This window comes from Sorghum bicolor, chromosome 7, assembly GCF_000003195.3.
Source record: "Sorghum bicolor cultivar BTx623 chromosome 7, Sorghum_bicolor_NCBIv3, whole genome shotgun sequence".
NCBI classification, from domain to species: domain Eukaryota; kingdom Viridiplantae; phylum Streptophyta; class Magnoliopsida; order Poales; family Poaceae; genus Sorghum; species Sorghum bicolor.
Genome location: NC_012876.2, coordinates 10238569 through 10261919, shown reverse-complemented (window position 1 = coordinate 10261919; position 23351 = coordinate 10238569). Strand labels below are relative to the sequence as shown.

The 23351-nt window shown below is 42.0% G+C and overlaps 1 protein-coding gene across 2 annotated transcripts; it reads right to left on the bottom strand.

The window, feature by feature from the left end:
- LOC110437077 (uncharacterized membrane protein At1g16860-like) lies at window positions 5562-10169 on the bottom strand. Of its 2 annotated transcripts, none has more exons than XM_021465239.1 (5): window positions 9942-10169; window positions 7397-8405; window positions 6641-6796; window positions 6320-6531; window positions 5562-6227 (listed from the first exon to the last, which is right to left on the bottom strand). In XM_021465239.1, exons 2-5 carry the CDS (start codon window positions 8270-8272, stop codon window positions 6035-6037), a joined length of 1437 nt encoding a protein of 478 aa, XP_021320914.1. In that variant the 5' UTR covers window positions 8273-8405; window positions 9942-10169; the 3' UTR covers window positions 5562-6034. The 2 variants fall into 2 exon arrangements, with proteins under 2 accessions (XP_021320914.1, XP_021320915.1); XM_021465240.1 differs by having other exon boundaries at window positions 7397-8363; window positions 9942-10162.

Genomic DNA, 23351 nt, shown 5'->3' with positions numbered 1-23351 from the left:
CTAGTAAGAGAGATTGGTTGCTTGCATTAGCTTTAGTCTGTATAATGCTTTATGTGGCTACAGATGTCAGCGTGGAATTTCATTGTCAACAGTTAGTTCCCCATTCCTATTCCCGCGGGGGAGAATTTTCCCTGTCCCTGAGAATGTCATTGGGGATAATTTCTTTTCCGTCCCTGTTCCTGCAGGTGAATTAATCCCCGCAGGAATTGTCTATCCCTGCTTAAGCTTACCAATTCTCCCAAATTCAATAGATCAACTACAAGCAGCTTAGAAGTCCCACCAACTTGTCATTAAAAGATATTAAATTATCAATAGATATCCATATATCTAGTACACTACATCTATATGAAACATTAGATTGGTACACTTAATAAATTGGTGTAAGGTTGCTACAAAAATTAATTTCACGGGGCATGGATGCAGGAACAGGACAAAGATGGTTTTTTGTCTCCATCCTCGGAAGCCCGATGAGGAGAGTATTTCCCTCTTTCATTCCCCATGGGAGATAACTTTTCCCCTTTCCCATCTCCTTATGGAGAAATTCTTCATGAGGACTGAAATTAGGCCCACACTGCCATCTCTAAGCCAATATAAACATGTGTGGTATCTTTATGCTTGGTTATCCTACACAGATAAATTGTTATTGGTTATTTACGTTATGTTGAATGTAATCATCTTTATGTTCTAGTAAAGGTCTTGTGTTCCTAGCTAGTAGAGGTAACAGATGTGTGAATATTTTTTTTTTGCTTTCCTTATGCTTGTGTAAATCTACATTGGCGAGTACGACCAAATCTAGTGGAGTATCTAATGTTATATTGGGCCTAATTGATTGTATGTATTAAGTTTAGTCTACTAAAAGGTTCTAAAATGACTAGAGGAGGGTGAATAGCCTATTTAAAAATCTACAGAGCACTATAGCCAAAAGTTAGTATATAACAAAGCAAAGCTTTTTGCTCTAGCTCTATGAGAGTTGCAAGCCACCTATCCAACAATTCTAGTTGTTATAATCTCTAAGTTCAATCAATGACTAAATCATTACTTACAATAAAGAGCTACCTAAAGTTTCTATATAAGAACGAAAGCTACACTAGTTTGTAGGAATGTAAAGGAGTATGCGTGAACTTTTATACCAACATGTAGAGGCAAGTGAACTAATTAATATAATGAAAACCAATCATCGGGAGAAATCTAATCAATCAAAAGAGATGGACACAATGATTTTTCTTCCGAGGTTCACGTGTTTGACGGCACACTAGTCCCTGTTCTGTCAACCAACACTTGATGGTTCGGTGGCTAAGAGGTGTAACACGAATCTCATCCTCACTAGGACACCGCAAGAACCTACCAACAAGTGAGGTATCTCAATGACACGCACAATCCACTAGAGTTGCCTTTGGCGCTCCGCTGGGGAAGGCACAAGAACCCCTCATAATCACCAGGAGATGGCCACGAACAATCACCAACTTATGTTGATCCTCCTCCACTGCTCCAAGCCATCTAGGTGGAGGTAACCACCAAGAGTAACAAGAAAACCACAGCTCAAACAATCCCCAAATGTCACTAGATGCAATCACTCATGCAAATACACTTTGAATCACTCATAATCTCACAAATATGATGAATCAATGAAAAAGATGAGTGAGAGGTGTTTTCTTAGGCTCACAAGGATGTCAAGTATGCCAAAGTGTCAAGAGAGACATCCTTGAGCCGGCCAACAAGTATTTAGATAGGTCCCCAACAAATAGATTCATTACCCTCTGAAACCTCCCTCGGTCGGGGGCGTCGGATGTGCCGATGCTACACGTCAAATGCAGCCCTAGTGTTCGACGTTGCCCTGACAACGTCGCTGAATCGCTGCCACATGTCCTCAGTCAAACGTGACCGGTTGATCCCAGCGGTCACTTAAACGTTGAAGTCCATAGTTGAGAGGTGTCGGACGCATCAGGTGGGTAGCACCTGACGCGTGACCCTCACAACGAACACTACTCAATAAGGTTCAAAAACCGTCAAGGACGCATCGGACACGTCCGACGGTGCTGCATCGGACGCACCTCAGCGTCCAATGCACATAGCTTGAACCTCGCTTGCGCCCCTGCTGACATCATGCTACATCGAACGCTGAAACAATATCTAGCTCGTGTCCGACGCGAACCCGTTGGACGCTCTGACGCTTCGCTCAGAAGAGTGACACTAAGTAACAATGCACCGGACACTGGACCAGTGTCCGACGCCTCTGCTATCAGCGTTCGGTGATACTTTCCTGAGCCTATACGTGTTTCTATGGGTCTTATTGTAACGGGTTTGTTGGGAAGTATATGCATCCATATTTTTCCACCATAACATGCATATCGTGTCATTGATCTTCGTCCTGCGTTTATTTGTCTCGCAGTGGTCAATGAGGTTCAAGTACTTGAAGAGCATTGAATTTTCCCTTCATTCTTCCTCTATGTTGTTTACGAAATCTAGTTCTTTTTGCGGTTATAATCGATGGTTCTTTTCTTAGTTCCATTTCTCTACAAAACTGGACATAAGAGTTTCTTCTCATCCAGCTCCTTGTGAATGAAATGAGAAAGCGTGCGAATTTTATTTCTCTAATCACTCCCACAACTTCTCCAAAATTTTCCTCCGACGCAATAGAAAATATGCATTTTATTTTCTCAAAAGCGATGAATCCCGCCTCGCGAGCTCGGTGAGAGCGAGAGAGAGACCTAACTCCTCTCCACCTCTTCAACCTTTGCTCAAAAGTGTTAATCACCAAGTGTTTCACCTTGTGCACGCGTGTTAGCATATTTTCACAATATTTTCAAGGGTTAAGTTAGCACACTAGGATCTAAATGCATGTACATGAATAATGTCACCTAGTGACACTCGATAGACCGCTTAGCCAAAGAATTCATCTCTTTACAGTACGACTATCTATCCTAAACATGATTACACCCTCTATGGTGTCTTAATCACTAAAACCAAAACCCTAAGCAATACATTTGCCTTGATCTCCTTAAGGTTTTGTTTTTCTTCAAGATGGCAACGGGTACCCGAAACCTGAGTACCTGACGGGTTTTACCCGATAAAGAGGCGGGTATGGAATGAATTTTCTACCCGTGGGTATGTTATTGGGTAAAATCCTATACCCATCGGGTATGGTGGGTACGGGTGTGGTTGTTTACTACCCATACCCGCCTACCCACGGGTAAAAAATACCCGTCAAAGTAACTAGCCACCCTTGTCATTTTAGCCTATATAGCACATGAATTTGATCTAAATCCAACTAAACTCTCCTAATATATATGTATATGAATTTGATGTTGTCATATGAATATTAAGTTTGTAACTTGTTGGAGGCTTAGTATGATTTTCTTTGTGTAAATATATGATATTTATATGTAATTCTCGGGTATACTAGCAGGCGCGAGTTACCCGTCGGGTAGAAATTACCCGCGGGTGCGGGTATAGAATTATTTTCCTACCCGTGTGCGGGTATGGGTAACCCGACGGGTAAAATTTAGACTTCCCGGGTGCGGGTGCGGGTGCGGGTGCGGGTACGGGTGGCCACTACCCGTCGGGTACGTACCCGTTGCCATCTCTAGTTTTTCTCTTTCTTCTTTTCAAGTTAAGCACTTGATCATCTTGTAGTCATCACCATCATCGCCATAATCATCTCTTGCTCCATCACTTGGCATGTACCAACCTCATCTAATCTACATACACTTAGCATGAAGGTTAGTACTTGAGTTTCATCAATTATCCAAAACCAAACTAGGACTTTCACCTACATTAGACCTTAGGGCGTCTGCAATGGTGTTCAAATCGCTAGATATTTGATCTCTAGGAAGAATGTTATTGGCTCTCAATGACAATTTGCAAATAGTTAGCTTAGAAAGTCGCTAGCTATTAGGAAGTCGCTAGCTATTGTGGAGAGTATTGTGAGAGAGTTATTTATAGAAAATCGTGTTAGATTAGCTATTTATGAGTCGCTAGCTATTTGATCTCTCTCCTCGATAGTCAATGAGAGTGCTACTTTTTCATTATTTTTATACGTCATCTCGCTAGCTATTTGTAAAGTGCTATTGAAAGCCAATAAAATTCCTCCTAGCTAACTATTTGATAACCATTGCGGATGGCCTTATCCAACATAATCTAAACTAGTATAAATGTATCACTGCCTCTGTGTTTAGTTGTCTGCATAGGCAAGTCGCATCTAATAAAATTGTGTTTGCTTGTTTACATTTTATTGTATATAGTCACCTTATAAAAAATAGGATCAACAAATATGTGTGTGTGGGGGGGGGGGGGAGGGGGGGGAGGGAGCTCAAAAGTAGGGGCTTGATTTGTGAGCTCCTATTTACTAAAAGACTTTACAAATGTCTTCACCTAATAAGAAGTCAAAAAAAGACGATAAAGCCTTGTTTAGGTGGTTTTACCTTTTTAGTAGAAAAAAGCTTTATTCCTTTACGGCTTTATTGGTTTTATATCTTTCTAGTAAAAAAATGGCTTCCTCCTCTTTGTATCATTTCTTCCAGAAAAGCCGTTTTACAAGCTAGCATTTGAGATATAAGAAACCATAAAAAAAACAAGAGGACCTAAATGATTTCTCAACTCTCGTTGTTGCTTTAATAATACATCTGAATCTGACAAAAAAATTGAAGATTGCGTAGCTTGTTGCTGCTGGTGTAAGATTTCATTTGAACGACTTGACATGCTCGGATGCTCCACTAGTAGCAGTTAGTGTCATATCGTATGATCGTGTCCGCTTTCCGTAAGTAAAATACACCGTTTGCACGTCGTTTATTTATGTGGCGAGACTCGTCGAGACTTGCCTTGTAAGTTGGACTTGTGGTTGTGGTTGGTAGATGGTGACGGCGAGTGATGCTACAGCGGCACAAGATTGTGACAGACAGGACAGGACCAGACTACCAGCTAAAGGCCTTGTTTAGTTTCTAAAAAAATTTTGTAAAATTTTTCAGATTCTCCGTCACAGCAAATCTTTAGACGCATGCATGGAGTATTAAATATAGATAAAAATAAAAACTAATTGCACAGTTTAGTCGAAATTGACGAGACGAATCTTTTGAGCCTAGTTAGTTCATGATTAGATAATATTTGTCAAATACAAATGAAAGTGCTACTATTCTTATTTTGTAAAATTTTTTGAAACTAAACAAGGCCTAAGGTTCCCCCGGCAACCCCCGGTTGTTTCCTAATTCCTGTCCAACGGTAATGCACTGCAGCTTGTGTTGCTAACCACTAACCTAACCTTGACAGTGTGGCACACCGGCCGGTCGGTATGGATGTGATCATCCTGCTTATCGGCCTGTTCGCTCTGCATTCATTCAGCTCACAACAAATTAACCAACGATACTTTCACTGTCAAAACGAGAGTGATGAAGCCAATCGGACAAATGCCCCTTCTCTTTACACACACCAAACGCGCCATTTGCAGATGCGCGGCTACCATAGCCTACGTACATGTAAATGTAACACCATGTGAGCAGAAATCTGAACAAACCCACGGCAATAGATTCTGTCCCCGGGTAAGCTGCGTGAACACATCAACACGGATAGGAATCAATTACACTTTAGATTGATTTCTCACCATCGGAAACATACCTGCCATGTGCAGGTAAGCGATTTCTATGGAGATTTGGGTACAAAAGGAAATTGCAGGTTTCAAGACATTGCTGGAACCCTACAACAAAAACAGGAACATAATAACACGAACTGGAAACCACTGAATCTCCAAACAGGCTCCATGGTAGGGTAGGTAGTACTGACATCAAGCCATCCTTGTTACAAGCACCATCCATGGCTTGGCTCAACCAAAAAAGAGAAAGAGAAAATTACATATAATATACTATACGACCAAGCTCCGGGTAACTGACTGAACGACCACTGATATTGTACTTAGCCCATAATCACACCCTGCATTTGCACATTCTTTCAACCCTAACAACCCACAGAAACCAAATCAAAAGTCAAGGCATCTTTTTCCTCTCCTCCGCACACCAGAGGATCGCCAGAACCAATCCCCCTCTAGCTAGACCGGTATCACATCCAGGTCAGATGTGTCTTCGCATCTCAGGACCAGGCCCTCGAGGCTGGCCGGGAGGATGCACTTGGCCCATTGGCAGCCAGTGGAGATGGGTTCAGCTGGAGGAACGATCATCAGCACGTTCTCATTCCTTTGAACAACACCCATCACACTCACAGTGCTGCCCTCCTTGATATATCTGCAGCCCCAATGGCCGTGTTAAATGGACTTGATAGTTATCACAAAATAAGTTGTGCCTAGGAGAAAGCAGATGAAGAAAGAAAAGAGTACCCTTCTTTAAGGCGCATAATCCGATCATCACTCGAGAGATTCCTTCCACGGAGCCACCTCAGGAATTCAGGCGACATATCCTTGTTGTCTGGGTTTATGTCAATAACAACAGATTCATCCACATATGGGGTTACGCGTGCACCAGATCCTGTCCTTACCAGTGCCCGCAGTCCAGACTGGAAATCAGAGATGTAGAAGTCCACTGCATGTCGCTGCCAATGTTGCACAGGAAGAAAACAAACGTCGGAACTGATTAAGGTGAAAAGAGTTGCAAGAGTCAGCCATTCTTCCATGGCATGCTTATATTTCAAGCAAACTCACCTCCATTGACCTGAGACCCCAAGTAAATCGGCGATGCGTAGTGTTAGCAGCTTTCGAATCCCAACCCCTATACTCATACAAGCAAGTAGAAGTGTAAACACATCGCGGCACCCGTTGGAATGAGGACTCAAGGGGCAAATTTCCACAAGTGACAACCTGCAAAATACTAGGTGAGGACAGGCTGTTGTTAATGATACAGAAAAATGCTGGTGCTTAAAGCCAATCTGTCTTTAACTATAAGTAGAAAAATCACTGCATGGGTAAACTCATAACATGATGCTACATCATTTGCTAGTCCTTGTATGGGAAACGATATTTAGGTACAAAAAAATAAGGTTTATTTCTTACTGACAGACATAAAACCTGTTTGGGTGAAGTAAATTTTCTGTGTTCTCTGCATCCAAATTATCTTTTTAAAAAATTGAAACCTACCTGAAGTGTAATACCTGTACAGTGTACATAAATTACCTTACACCTATATCAAAATAGTTAGTGTTGAAACAGGCAGTGAAATTACATCGAAATGTAGTTCACAGGCAGTTTAGAAGCATGGTGCAACAGAACCAGCCAGAAATGGAAAGGCTACCAGACTCATCAGATTATGAAGAATTTATTTGTGCAAAGCTACCTAGAAACAGTGTACTCTGAGGATAAATTCTAACATAAGCATACAAATATATAAGATAACAGCAGAAGTGTTTACAAAGAATAACTGAATAGCATTAGTACATTACAACAAAGTGATCAGTCACTTACCCCAGTAACCTTCACATACTCCCCATCTTTTGCGGTTCTAAGGTCTGCATCAGGATAGCGACTGATAAACCCAATCACACCTTTTGTTCCCCAGCAGATGTTCCAGGTCACCAGTGCAGCAACAAAACCAAATATCACCACCACGACTATAAGCAGGATTGGATTATGAATAGCAGCGAGAATGAAGCCACCAGCTACGAACCCAACCAAAAAGAGCAACCCGACCAGCCAGATTATTGTGGTTGGAATGCTGCCCTTAATCGAGTAACCACCTCCAACATTGAGATTTGTGACAGCTGGGTTGTGTGCAAAAGAGGTGGCACGCATCTTCATTGATACACTAGAATCAAGAGGGCCTGATACTTTCCGTTGAGCACCAGATGAATTCAACTGACCAGAGGTGATAGGACCTGATGTGATTAGCCCAGTTGTAGGAAGAATAGGAGGCAGAGGGCCAGAGTTCTGGCGGGCCATTGGGGTTACACCACCAGATTGGGGGCCAGACGACCTCTTTGTTGGTTCTCCATGCTTATTGAGAGGTCCAGAATTAGATTTTGTTCTAGAAGATCCTCCAGTACCAGGAACTGCAGACGAAATAGAACCAGAGTAGTTGGAGCGACCAACAGCATTAGAAACTGGTCCAGAGTTGTTGCCAGCACCACCAAAGGAAGTATTCCTTGAAGGTTGATTACCCAATTGACCAGACTTTCTGTGGAGATCAAACATCTTTCCAAGCTCTCCTGATTTCTTTATGTCCCCACCAATGTAAGGCATAGCCGAGGAGCAAATGACTGGGGCCTTCTCTTTAGGTTGCTCAGGGCGGCCCGAGACATACAAGCCATTGCTTAGCTGGTGAGATGGAAACCGTGAACCCATTCTCTGAAATGACTGTCTAAACCTTTAGAGTGATTGTGTTGCTTTTGCGTCAAGTGAGACTTTCAAACTTTTGAAAGCCTTGCATCAGCAACTGAAAGATGAAAACAAGAGAAACTTGATCATATCACTGATCCTGAAAAGAAAAGGTTATGCACAACAGAATCAGCAGATGACATCCAGATGGAACAGCTTCAAAACAAACAGCACAGAAAAAAGGTATGAGGACAAAAGTATCACCCTGACAAAGATTTGCAAGAATCAAAGCGATCATAGAGGAAGAAGCTTTTCATACTGTTCTACCATGCAATGCAAGGTGCAGATCAGCTGATTGCACAGCAGAGATGCTTCAATAAGTATAAAATAAATAATAGATGGGCGTTAGCAGCTACATAGTAACGTAAAGCAATGGCCGTTAGCATTAGCATTTACATAGTAACGTAAAACTGGCTGGCACGAATACTTCCAAAACATGTTCCCACTGATTAAGAAATAGAAACTATATAAAGCAGCTAGACTAAAATGTTACCATGTTTACAAAAAAAAAGAGTAAATACTTAGCATTAGCAGAGTAGTGCTTCTGTTTGTGTGCGGGCAAATTGAAGATTCTCATGCTGAAATCCTCTGCACTTGGCTCCAGGTTATGACGAGCTGGATTATCTTAAATAAGCTTTGCTGCTTTGGCCTAAATACTGTCTGGCTAAGTTAGGTGGAGTTAACTAGGCTAACAATAGGAAAATGTGCATGTGTGTTGTCAGGGTTAGGCACCCGAACTGCAAAAACTTAATTCCATGGTACAAAATATAGCCCAAACACAAGTAGACACAGCAAACACTCATTGAGGTAAACCTGTTGCTTTGGCAGCACCATTTCAGGTTTCAGCAACACATATGGTGTAAAGCACATCACTGCGATAAAGTAAGACCGATTTCTGACCAAAATAACCTAAAGAGCTAAAGAGTAGAGACAAAGGCCTCAAAACAGGCAGAATTTGTGGAGGTGGCGCCATAGCAATCCTGACCACAGTCGAGTCAAAGAACTAAATACCCCAAGAAAAAAAAAACTGATAGCGATGGTTACATCAGCGTCACAAAGTGCATCCCACGTAAGAGCAAACTGTGCCTACCAAATGATTTCGACCAGTACGGGGAGTGGATTAAACAACCACCACGCCACCGACACCATCAGATCACGAGTATAGCTTAAAGCTTCGGCAAAGAACTTGACAGGTACATGCCAACATAATTTCAACATGAAGCAATAGCGCCAGCACATGCACAACCTACAGCCCGCAATCAGGGCCCACCACCTCTCTGAAAAAAAAATTTGTACAGTCGCGCAAAGCCCGATTTCACTATGTTTCAGCACCAACCTGGAGCTAAAAAAAAACTACGGAAAGTAAAAGTAGCACAAATCCTACGCACGAACTGAACAGAGATGAACAATCTCCGCAGCCCCGCCATGAGAGGAATCACACCCCACGCAGACGAAGCAATGGCGCCATTCCCAGATCCGAAAACCAGCACCAGATCCAGCCGCATAACGAGGGGCGGACCAGTAAAGGGAAATCGAAGCTGGTAGGGGAAATACCAGATGCATATACTACACTTATAACAAGATCAGATCCAAATGCAGATAGCTTTAGTTAGGGGATGAGAAAGGGTAGGCGTACCTGGTGGGTGCTCGTCGCCGGCGAAGGGCCCGGAGAAGAGCTGGCGAAGGGCACAACAACGACCTCGGCACCTGGCGTAGGGCGGCGGCGGCGGCGTCGGTCGCCCCAGCCGTCCTCACTCCTCACAAGAGAGGAAGGGAGAGCGCACACGGGGGGAACGCGAGGCGAGAGAGAGAGAAAAAGTGAGCGACCGCGTAGGCTTAGGGAGACGAGAGAACAAAATGCAGGGCCGGAGGGGCTTTGCTAGCGAGTGGTTAACCACTCGTACCAAGCTAAGGGTTTTTTTTAACCCAAAAAATCTTTTTTGAAAAAACAAAGGCACGTGGTATATATAATTTCAGTAAACAGCTCTTTTGGAAACTTTAGTATACTTACTATAACAAATATATAAAATCAAATTATAATAATGTGATTTGAGCTGCCAATAGTAACGTAAGGCGCATCTTCTCAATATATGACGTTAATGTGGGAAGTCGAGCCATACTAGTCATGATAGCATGTCTGAGTCACGCCAAAACGGATGACGCGTGAGTCACAACTTTTTCTTTGGCGCGACTAACTCTTATATGAGGTGTGATTCTAGTTTGTACTTTTTTGTCATCTTTATATTTTACAGCTTTCACATCGAGTCCAATCTCAAGCTTAGGTGAAGCCAGGTTTTAGTGTGATTAAGTCTTATATTTTGCATAATTGAAGCTAGATTTGGAGTACCGTGTAGACAACCAATCATGAGAAACGTGTATCCGATGAGCCTAGCTGGACCATATGCAACTAACAAGTCACCCTCTAGTCTCTCAATCGTCGCTACCTCTTTCACCTGCTATCTCAGTTTTCTTCACATCTCTCTCTTCTCACTCATGGCAGATCTATTCAGCTACCTCCTTCCTCGTCCTCTTCTGCTGACCCACGACAGACTACGTATATTAGAGTTGATACTCACCATAGACATTGTTCTTAGAGAGATTGGTACCTACAGACTCAATGGTATCGAGGAAATACACCATATAAGAAGTGGACTAGGTGGATCTAGCACGTAGCATGATAGATCTAGATGGCAGATGGCTCAGTGACTACAAATCTTTTTATTGGTTAGTCCTTCGGTTGCTGGGCTCGGACTCATCTCCGCCTTTGGACTCGATGGCTACTGGATGACAAGCTTGGATGGGCTTGCTGGTTTTCTTTTATGTTCCAATTCCTCCATTTCAAATTATAAGACACTTTGACTTTTCTAATATATTTATTTTGCTATGCATTTAAATATGACGTATGTTTAAATATATGGTGAATTTTATGTACTAAAAAAGTTAAAGTGACTTATAGTTTAGAACAAAAGGAGTAATTAACAGTGATGATAAAAATTTGAATAGTACAATCATATCTGATAATCGATTTGGATCGCCAATATATGTCATGATTAACACAAACGAGATGACAGAAGCGAATAGTACAATCGTCTCTCATAATCGGTTTTGAACACCTCACCAAACAGTTATTGTATTAGTGCTATTTTAAATTAAGTAAAATGTGCAAATAGTACATAAATTTGGGACGTGGGTGCACTTACATACGTCATAAATGTATACTCCCTCAATACCTATAAAAAATCGTTTTGAATAAGATTTTAGTTAAACATTGAGAATATAAAATCATGAATAACTTTAAAGTTGTTGAATTTGGAAATATGAAAATCGTATGAATAAATTTATCTTGAAAAAAATAATTTTATAGAAGTATACATATACCACTTTTTAATAAATATTTTTATAAAAATAAAGAGTCAAAGTTAAACTTTAGAGACCATGTTTTTGTCCTAAACGATATGGAGAGAGTATACGAGTTCAATAAATTGGCTTGTGGGTGCACAATTGCCCATGGTCAAGACAATACGTACGTAGACAAAAAAAAATGCCATGTTGGCCGTTGATATGACAAAGATAGGAGGTGTTTGATTAAGGGTGATAAAATTTAATATGTATTATATTAGTTTTATTTGACAATTAGTGTCCAATTATGGACTAATTAAGCTTAAAAAATTCGTCTCGTAAATTATTCTCTAGCTATGTTTTTAGTTTTATAAATAGTCTATATTTAATACTTTATATATGTATCTAAACATTTGATACGATAGATGATAAAAAAGAAACCAAACAGGGCTGGTCTAGCGTGCATGAGGACATGAGAGGCTATGATAATTACCAGATAGCCCCTTAGTCCTCAATTTCTTTATCTTTATTATTTAATCCTCGTAACTTTTGCACAGATGAGGGTTTGAGCAGGCACATGCTACAATATATTATCGGTTTTGGCAGAGGAGAATGACCAACTATTAGAACAATCGCGCGGCCGAGGCAGGAGAGAATGCGGAGGATAGGGGGACGAGGTGGCAGAGTACATGGGACCGCATTGATCTCAATTTAGGCTTAGGTCTTGTTTAGTTCCGAAAAGATTCGGATTTCGGTACTGTAGTATTTTCGTTTTTATTTGACAAATATTATGTAATTAGTTTTTGTTTTCATCTATATCTAATGCTTCATGCATGTGCCCTAAGATTCGATGTGACGGGAAATCTTGAAAGGTTTTGGTTTTTGGGGTGAACTAAACAAGGCCTTAGTTGGGAAAAGTTTTTGGATTTTTGACATTGTAGCACTTTTGTTTTTATTTGATAATTATTATCCAACTATAGACTAACTAGGCTCAAAAGATTCATCTCGTAAATTACAGACAAACTGTGCAATTAGTTTTTTTTTGTTTTCGTCTATAGACTTGTTTAGATGCACCCAAAATTCCAAAAGTTTACAAGATTCTCCATCACATCAAATCTTTAGACACATGCATGAAGCATTAAATAAAGATTAAAAAATACACTAATTGCACAGTTTACCTGTAAATCACGAGACAAATCTTTTGAGCCTAGTTAGTCCATGGTTGGACAATATTTATCAAATAAAAGTAAAAATGCTACAGTGTCAAACTTCATAAAAAATTTTGCATCTAAATAAGGCCTATATTATGTATCTACCACAAGATTTGATGTGACGTGGAATCTTGAAAAGTTTTTGAATTTTGGGATGAACTAATTTAAACATGGCCTTAGTTTCTCACACAACTAGTCTAACATACTTCCTCCTTCTATTGAAAGTGTCGTTTTGTTACTTTTAGACTTCTTATTTGACCATTTATTTTATTCAATACTTTTATATAAATATTATTTATTTTGTTATGACTTTTTTTTATTAATAAAAATATTTTAACAATAATTTATTTATTTACTATTTGTGTAAAAAATTGAATAAGATGAATGGTCAAGCAAAAAATCTAAATAAAAAAGACACTTTTAATGGAATGGAGGGAATAGACGAAACCAGAGGCTGGCGAACAATATTACAGTTACCTAGATATTAATGCTCTGCACATTCTTGCATAGGTTCTATTTTTCCCCAACTATATTCACAGGCAACTCTGAAAACTCACACAAATTCAATTTGCTTTTTATAACATATATGGTGTGTAGCCCACTCTAGGGCTGGCCTAGCTAGGAGCTAGATGTAGGCCCAACTAAGCCAAGATGTGTGGATGCAGCCCAGCTTGATTGGTTGCTAGGCTGGAATGAGTGCTAAGTCTAGTCCTTGTATGGTTTCTTAATTTTCAACTTGCGCTGCGAAAACTGAGTAAGGGGGCATTTATGTGGGTTACGCGTAGGGATGAAAACGGTACGGATATTTTCCGACCGTATTCGAGACCGAATTCGTTTAGAGGGGTTCAGATCTGTCCGTATCCGAGTCCGAATATTCAACATCCGATACCGTATCCATATCCGAATACTTAAATCGTATATTTGTGATGTCGACATCTAATTATATCTTATCCGACATGGTTGACATTATCCGTATTCGAATCCGAATCCGACCAGAAATATGAAAACAAATATGATATCAGTGATATCCGTTCATATCCGATCCGTTTTCATCCCTAGTTACGCGCTAGCCCAATTGAGCCAGGCTCAGCAGTGACGTCCAAATCCTGCGTGGCCCTCAAGCTAAGCCATGGAGCTGCATCTGCAGGCGTGGAGCCACCACAACCCAAGCAACCAAACACGGTTCTCCTACATGTCATAGGCCTGGTGAGAGCTTGTAACACCCAAAATTTTGCTCATTTTAAAAATAGGTGAAAAATGATTTATTTATGAATTTTTCTGCTCATGAAACATAGGGGAATAATATTTTTCATTAAATTAAAACTTATCATAGGGTTTAGTAACAAGTATGTGCACTCATGCTGGAGCATTTGTATTTTTGTACTGTGTGACTTTGAGTAAAGTTCAAAAGTATTTCAAAACTGATTTTAAAAAGGGACTTGAAATGGCTTTTGGAATAAAAGAAAAAAAAGAAGAAAACCTCTCCCTCTCCATATTTCTGGCCGAAGGCCCACCCCAGCCCCGCGCCAACTCTCCCTTCCCCCCCTTCCTTGTCTTGGCCCAGCAACCCCGCGGCCCACTTCCCTCTCTAGCCCAGACGCACGCCTCCCTCCCCTTCCATTTCCTTTGACCCGCTGACAGCTGGGACCGCCCCTTCCTCTCGCTGACGGGTGGGACCCACCGCGGGACAGCGCCTTCTCCTTCCTCTGCTCGTAACCGAGCCGGGCACAGCCACGCCGTATCTCAATCCCAAAATCTCGGGATTTCCTTGCCAAGGAAGCGAACCGAGACCTATAAAGCTCCCAAATCAACCCCCGCGACCCCCCTATTTGCTTCTAGTTGCCAAACCGTGCCCTAGCCGCTGTTTTCTTGCGCTTTGGATCTCGCCGAGGCGAGCTCTCTTTCCTTGCCGCGAAACCGAGCCTTGCTTGTTTCTCGGCTCGAGCAAGGGCTCTAGGTGAGTTCGCGAGGTTCCCCTCTTTCTTCCTGTGCCCGCGACTCGTCGTTTGGTGGCTGGAATAGCGAGCTTGGAGAGCGCCGGTGAGGTGCACGGCGGCGGCCATGGCGCGCCACCGTGTCCGGCCTGAGTCCGGCGGCCGGCCGGCCGGAGACTGCCAGGACGGATCTCAGCCACACGATGGAGGATCAACGGCCCATGTTAGAGGAAAACGGTTCGGCTGTAAAATTTCTAAAAAGTCCCTGGAGTCTGGGGAAATCAAACCCGCCGTCCATAGCGTACTTCAGGAATACGCAGGCTCTTGTGGAAAGCGTATTTCGGCCGGGTTGAGTTCAAAGTACGTTTTCACTATTTACAGTTTTGCCACTGATTTTGTTTTGCTCATAAAATATTCATTTTAACTCCGTTTTTGTCCATTCAAATTTCGTTAGATCCGTAGTTACATGCTCTACATGTTAGAAATATTAGTTTACTGTTTTGAAACTTTTTAATTCTGCAGTAGCATTTAATTAATTACTTCTCTATAGGAAATCTTAGAAAATTCATATCTTTCACGTTTTAACTCCGATTTTCGTGAACTTTACGTTTGTGTGATCGTAGCGCTGCGTAGAATATTTTCATAAACTTTTATCTTTGATTTCTCACTGTTGGTGTAATGTTCTAATTATACCTTGTTTGCTTTGTGTATGATTGTCTCCATTGGATTGCGTGTTGTTGATTGATGTTTGGGAATAGACGGTGAGCCGTACGTTGGTGATCAAGACCAAGCATTTGAAGACCAGCAGGCTCAGGAGAGCTTTGATCAAGGCAAGTATAATTGGGGATTATCCTTGTTACCTATACACAATTAATACAATATTTATCATATGCATGTGTCCACCTTGATGACCTTAGCAAAATCATAGATGATTGTTATCCTGAATTCCTTGTTACCTATTTGGATATGCATTTGGGTAGTTGTTGCTAGTGCTTGATTATTAATCCATGATCTTGTAGCATGAATATTTGAATATACAATAAACAATAAAATAACCTTTCTAGCAACTTGAACATAAAGGGTGGAAAGATCTCTGGCTTTTGCTGGATTGATCTTGACCCTCCATAAGGACTTATCCCTTGGCAAAAGCTGGGACAACTCGTACAACCATGAGGGCTATATGGCTCTGGCTTTAGTCAAGTATGAGTAACTTTTCTAGCTCGTTAGCGGTTACCCGTTGTGGCGCAATTGGGGAATAGCAGACCGTGGATTCCTGCGGGTGAATCACATGGACTGACTAATGAAACCAAGCGGTCCTAACTTGTTAGACGAACCTTTGAAAGACTTCATAGTGAACCCTGCCGACCTTCCTTGGAAGTGGGTTAAGAGGCTGATCACCTCGGGCGAAAGGGTAAATCATGACTCATGGGTAAAGATGTACAACCTCTGCAGAGTGTTAAATCTGGTATACTAGCCGTGCCCACGGATACGGGCGGCCCGAAAAACTGACGGAATAGATGGACACTGATGAACATGATTAATGATGATAAATGATGGTTTATTATGTTGTTTTATATGTGTTATTCTTAATTCTTGTATACATTGATCATGTGGTTATGGGATTAATTATGTTACCTTGATATTTGCTATCCAATGACTAAATATGCTATCTACATATAAAAGCTAAATGCAGTCAAACCAGTGTCAGCTTATCGAGCCTCATGAACCCCTGGTTATACTTGTTGAGTACGATATGTGCTCACTCTTGCAATTTCCCCCACACCTCAGGAGAAGTTTTGGGCTTGTGATCAACCAGTCAGTTTGATCATGTGGAGAGGAGTTAATACCCGAAGTTGGAGTTATTTATCCGTTGTTTGCTACCAAAGGTTATTTCTTTTATACTAAGTACGTTATATATTTATGCATTGTCATTTGATATTACCCCTTATTTGTAGCTATATGTGAGACTTGGCTTCTAAAACTCACATATGGTGTATATCTGGTTTTGTCCTTAAAATCGGGTATTACAGAGCTGGTGCGGGCTACCAAACAGACCCATAGTTTATATATTACATAGGCAATGTCATACTAACCTGTCAGTCACAAAAGAAAATATGTCCGATAAAATCAGTGTAGTTTATAGATCATTCATATGAAAAAAAAATGAGAAATTTCCATATTTGACTAACCATCAAACTTGAAAATGTTCTTTATCTGGCCTCCTTTGGATTTTTTGTTCCCAAATAACACTACCATCCATTTATACCACCTCTACCTTGAACTGGTATGCGGAGCCACATACAAAAGACGAGAATGCCCCTTATTCTCAATTCAATAAAAAAATAGAAGCTTCTTTGTTCACGTGTCAATGCGAGTGCCTGTGACCTGTGCGAGCAAACCTAACATGGAGGGTGGCGGTGTGTCCACCATGGGCACCACACGCGGCACTGGCAGGGCTTCTCCCTATCCCATTGCAACCCTAGCGCGGCTATTGCGGCCCCGCACAGTCCAGGCAAGCCCCTCCTGGCACCGGCGCTTTCATCGTGGCACCTCCCTTCCCCGCCCCTCCACCACCCCACGGCCCGGGTGCGTCCCCTCCTAGCACCGTCGCGGCAGCACCTCCTAGCTAGCGATCCCCCGGCTAGGCCCCCAACAGGCACGGCTCCGGCTCGAAATAGTGAGCTCTCATGCTTGTCGGAAGTAGTAGTAGGATTTAAAATGGTGCAAAAATGTTCTAAAAATTGGTACAAAAATGGTCCTAAAAAATCACCAAAACACTTCTGTACTGTACTGCAGCGAGCAACAACCTTGTTAAAAGAAAAAAAAAATGACGCCTAAACATGTCTCCACGAGAGAGAATGGCGCCACAGACTGCAAATTGAAGGAGGGCAAAATCATCCTTTCACGTTTGAGTTAACACTATTACATGCTCATTTTGACAGTAGTGTCATTTTGGAAAAAAAACTCGAAGCGAGGCCAAATAAGGAAGATTTTAAATTTAAGTGCTAAATTGAGGACAAGTTTTTTTGTCAAATGAAGAATTTTTCTCAAATAAATTCTACATGTGTCACGCTTCAAAAGGGACAACTGCACACAATTTTGGAAATATTAAATTGCAAGATGGGAATAGAAATTTTCAGATAACACCAAAATATGCCACCATCGCTAACCAGCGTGGCGGTTTTTTTTTTTTGCCTATATGTCGAGTTCGTGAGCAGTTGTGCTCTAGGTCCAAATAGCTAGAGGGTGTGAATAGCCTATTTAAATTTTCTACAAACTTTAACTAGACAAGTTGATTAGTAAAACAAAAGGCGAAGCTATTCTAACACTAGCACAACTAAGCTATGCAAGCCACCTGCACAAGTCTAGCAAGAAAGCTAAACACTAGTTACAATAAGAAAGCACGACTATAAGCTTGCTACACTCCTAAACAAGATAGCTAAGCTAAACAAGCTACACAACTAGCAAGGTATGCACATAAGTAAAGGAGAGAGAGTGATTGTTATACCAACGTTGTAGAGTAGAAATATAGCCAATCAATCAATCACAATTATAAGAGAATCATCGGCAAGAGATGACACAAGATTTTTTATCGAGATTCACTTGCTTCCCGGCAAGCTAGTCCTCGTTGTGGCGATACACCCACTTGATGGATCACGAGCTAATTGGCAATCCAAAGCCAAACCCTCAGCGGGTGCCGCACATCCACTCACAAGATGGGGATCCTCCAAGCCACGAGCAATCCACTAGAGTAGCCAATTGCGATTTTCCGCGGGAAGGCTCAAGAACCCCTCACAAATCACTTGTTGAGGCTCGAAACAATCTCCAATCACGAGCTCAACACCACCGCTGCTCCAAGCCGTCTAGGGCGTCGGGAAACACCCAAGATTAACAAGAAATCCACAGCAAACTCAAGAATCAAGTGCCACTAAATGCAACTCTCAAAGCAATGCACTTGAATCTCACTCAATCTCACTGGATTAGCAATCAAGCAAGAAGATGAGTGGAGGGAGTGTTCTCTAGCTCAATGTATGCCTCAAGTAATCAAATATGCAAGAGTTGACCTCCCAAAGCCGGCCACCTTCTATTTTAAGCCACCTCAAAGAAACTAGTCGTTGGCCACTTTCACTGGGCTGAAATCAAGGGCACCGAACGCTACCAAGTGATTACCGGACGCTCGACTCTCTGCGTCCGGTGCTCTGGGGTTGGCCACGTGTTCTTTTTAAATCTCGCGCGTCAGTCTCTAACGGTCACCTGCGGACCACCGGACGCGACCAAGTGGGCACCGGACGCGTCCGGTGCACACCGGTCTAAAACACAGAGAAGTCTGCAAACTTGCAGGGTCACCGGACGCTGAGCACCGGACCCTCCGGTGCTCACCGGACTTACGCACAGAGAGGGTTGCAAAACCCCCTCACACCGGACGCTCACCACCGGACGCACTCAGAGCGTCCGGTGCTCTCAGACAGACACTCTCTGTTTAAGACAGGCCACACCGGACGCATGAACAGGGAACACCCTGCGTCCCGTGCCGTGCGTCCGGTGCTCAACCCTAACAGGGCCAAGCACTGACAGCACACCAGACGCTCAGGCCAGCGTCCAGTGCCTCCGCGCACTGCGTCCGGTGGGAGAAACACTCCCGCGACTTCTCCAAAATTCCCACCGGCGCAATAGGAAATATATACTTAATTTTCTCAAAAGCGCCGAATCCCGCCGAGCTAGCTCGGCGGGAGGGAGAGAGGAACCCACACCCCTCTCAACCCTAGGAACTCCATCTCCTTTGTAAATGTGCTAACCCCAACAAGTGTCCACCACTAAAGTGCATGTGTGTTAGCTTTTCACAAACATTTTCACCAAAGGAGTTAAGTTAGCACTTTACTAGATCCTAATGCATATTCTCAAGATATGGACCTAGTAGCACTTGATTCGAGAGATGACCGTGATTTCCCCTCTTGATAGTCGGCTATTTATCCTAAACCCGGTCAATCACTTCTCTACTCAACTTAGACCGGCAAAAGTAAAACCCTATGTTTATACCTTTGCCTTGATCGCTTTACTCCTCGTCTATCACCATGATCTCCACTTCATGCTTCATCTCTTTGTGATCATGTGACCACCTTCCCATGCCACCATGCACCTTCATCACATGTGTTGCTATGCCTAACTTACAAGGCATTAGCAACTTGGTGTCATTAATTACCAAAACCAAACTTGGGCTTTCAATCTCCCCCACCAAGTTATTGAACTCATATGAACATTATTAAATAACCTTTTGAAAATTTTTAGATAAATTAATGACACTGCTAAAAGAAACAAGAATCCTCGTCTTCTCTCCTGAATTTGACGATTATCGTTTGCATGCGATTAGTTTATGCGCTTGGAACTAGTGTCTCATATTTTTTTAGAATGTTATTTTGTCTAACATAAATTTTAAACCTTAAAATGTTAATTATTTTGAGACGGAAGAAATATATCATTAAATTAACAGTTAGGTGAGATGTATCGGTAAAAACAAATAACCAGCTACAACGTATCTGGAGTAAAAATATAATACTCCATGTATATATTTTAAATATATTAACTTTTATAAAAAATCTAATTAGTTCAAATATATCTATATCTATATCTATAATCATATAAACCCCACTAACTTTAAATTTTTGTTGCAAGCTATCAACTTTGCATGAAAGTCTAGAGCTTGTAGCAATGCTCAGCCCAAAAGAGCCTAGCCAAACAAGACCTAAGTACCACATTATCTTCTACTATAACATCCCAAAAATTCACATTCAAAAATCACTCGCATTAAAAATTATTTTCAAAATATATTTTAAAAACTATAAAATAATTTGAGCTCTATAGTTTCTCCATCTACTCCATCCATATTTTTTTCGTACATAAATAACAACAAGTACCAGCAAGCTTACATGCAAGAAAATATAGCAGTGCACACACACGTGGTATATCTCATGCATGCATGCAGGACAACATGCACCGTCCATTTGCATGCACCTGCATGCAAGGACACGGTGATTAGACACCGTCCATTTGCATGCATCGTGCATGCAAATTAGGCACCGACCATGCGCTACAGTAGCATTTTTAATGGCACGCAGCTGAGCGCTTTGGCCTATAAAAAGCCAGCCTCGGGTGCTCACTCTCACCACCCGAGAAACACGTTCACTCACTCGCTCACTCGCTCTCACTTCGCGTATACTGTATACGGCCATACGCACAAGCCGAGCTCGACTGTCGTCGCAAGACGAGGTGAGCAGCTCATGAGCATCTCCTTGCTCTTCTCTGTCTTTCTGTAGTATTTTTCTGTATTTTTTCCTTGTATTTGTCTGTACCGGTTCACTGCCAAGAACTCCACGAATAGAACCATGACATACAGAAGAGCTCTAATGACCTCTGCTAATTTCTCTCTAACCATGCATGCGTGGGCCATAAGCATTAACTCCAAATAGTACATGCATGCACCATGCACTACCAGCCAAAAATCATCTCGTAAAACATCCATTCCTTAATCATCGTTAGCCTTTTTCGCATGATTAAATTCCGACCATTTTACAATACCACATGCTAACTCTGATTTCAATAATTATTTTTCCTAAATTTATCTAAAATCATGATCTACCTCCCATATTAATTTCATGATTTTTGGAGCTCATTTGAATTTATATGATTATTTATCTGTGCCTGTTGTCTGTGTCGTTCGTCGCGTATTTTAGTTGACGGAGTGAACGAACCGGAGAACGAGAACGTTGGAGACGAGTACCGCGAGTTTGACGTCGAGGACCCGGACTGTCAGCAAGAGTTTGCTGAGGACGCCGACGGAGCCAAGTCCAACCGATCTCCTTTGATGCATATTGATCCTATTTTTAAACACAACCCATAGAAGCCGTTTTAAATATTGCATGTACGATATATGTACGAAGTATTTTTGCTGCTTAGTTAAAACCAGTTGAATAACCATCCTTAAATTGATATTACCCGATAATTGTCTTGTTCGAACCTAGGAACAAATAATATGCTATGACAGAAATATCATTATTTAGTATGCTTAGGACTTGTTACTCATCCTGGATACTCATCGCTATATTTTTCAAATATAATGATTTTAAAAGTAAAAGGTGTGAGTGGTGAAAATAAATTGTGGGTATTATGAAAGGGTTAATGAACAAGTTATAGATGTGATTACTATGGAGATGGGGCGGATGGGATCTCTTTTGGGGATGCCCTGGTGTTGTGGCTTATACTTTGCGGGGTTAAGCGAGAAGATATCCGCCTTGTCTCGATTAAGGACTGAGTTGATGATTCATCTTGCCTAACTCATTTATCGTACAACCACTCGCCTTGCATGGGAAAGGCTTAGTCTAAATCCCTCTAGTTAGTATGGCAATCACCTGGACGCAGGTGTGCAACGGGACACTAAGTGATGTATGTGAAATTGTGGAAATATATGAAAAGAGCTTTGTGAATTATTGTGGTATCATGAGATGTGGCCTTAGTGTTCCCGTGGTGAGCGCCATTACTTAGCTATGGAGGGTAATGACTTTGATGGATCTGTGCTTGCACGACGGTGTAAGTTATGGTATCCTACTTGTGGGAAAAGTGTACAACCTCTGCAGAGTGTAAATCTATCTAGATAGCCGTGTCCGCGGTCTCGGACGGGTTATGGTTTGGTTTCAACAACTAGATTGGTTGGGATGAGTGAAAGCATGTGAGAGAGTGTGATTTTGGAAATAAATGGTTGACTGCCATTGTGTTGTGGGAACAAGGGTTCAACAACACTTAAAATTGTGATCAAACCCCCATTTTGGCAGGGGCGCTTCAGGTGGTATCAGAGCCGTAGTTGGCTGTAGGACGCGACCTTAGGCTTTTCTGGACCAGTATTTTACTAAATAAACGTATTTTACAAAAGTTCTTACCCTCTTCCTTCTATTGGAAAAAAAATATTTACTCTCATCTATGTCTCTCAGATGGCAGAAGGAGTTTGGACCAGCAGTTACTGTCTAAGCGTAGAAGGCTTTCCCAAGCTCTTGTATGCTACCATGTAGAAACTTGGAATCAAGGATCGCCCAGAATATGAAGGCAGAGAATATGAAGAGCATGAGACCGAGCGGTGTGAAGTTACCGTCTATATTGGGAAAAGTGAGGACTTCCCTAATATAGCTGAAGCTTGGAGCATGACTGCGACCGGGTTTCGGTTTGCAGATACATATCAAGCCGTCGCCCGCAAAGCCTTGAGGTACCTATGCCAGATCTACGAGAAGCCCATCACCCGTACACCCATGAGGTTCTTTCCACCCGACGAAAAAGACCGACCAATTTGGAGGACCCGCATGGAGCTCTTGCAAGGACGTTAGTGTAATTCAAATTTTGGTCGAATTTCACAAAATACAAAAAAAGGGGGAGGATAGGGACGGCTACAGTAGCCGATGTGGACCTCGGCGCCCTGTCCAGCGTGGCCGCCGCCCGCGCAGCGCCGCCTGCGTGCGTGAGGGCACGCAGCTGCTTGGCTGCCTGCGTCGCCAGACGACGTGGAGGCACGGCGTCTCTTCC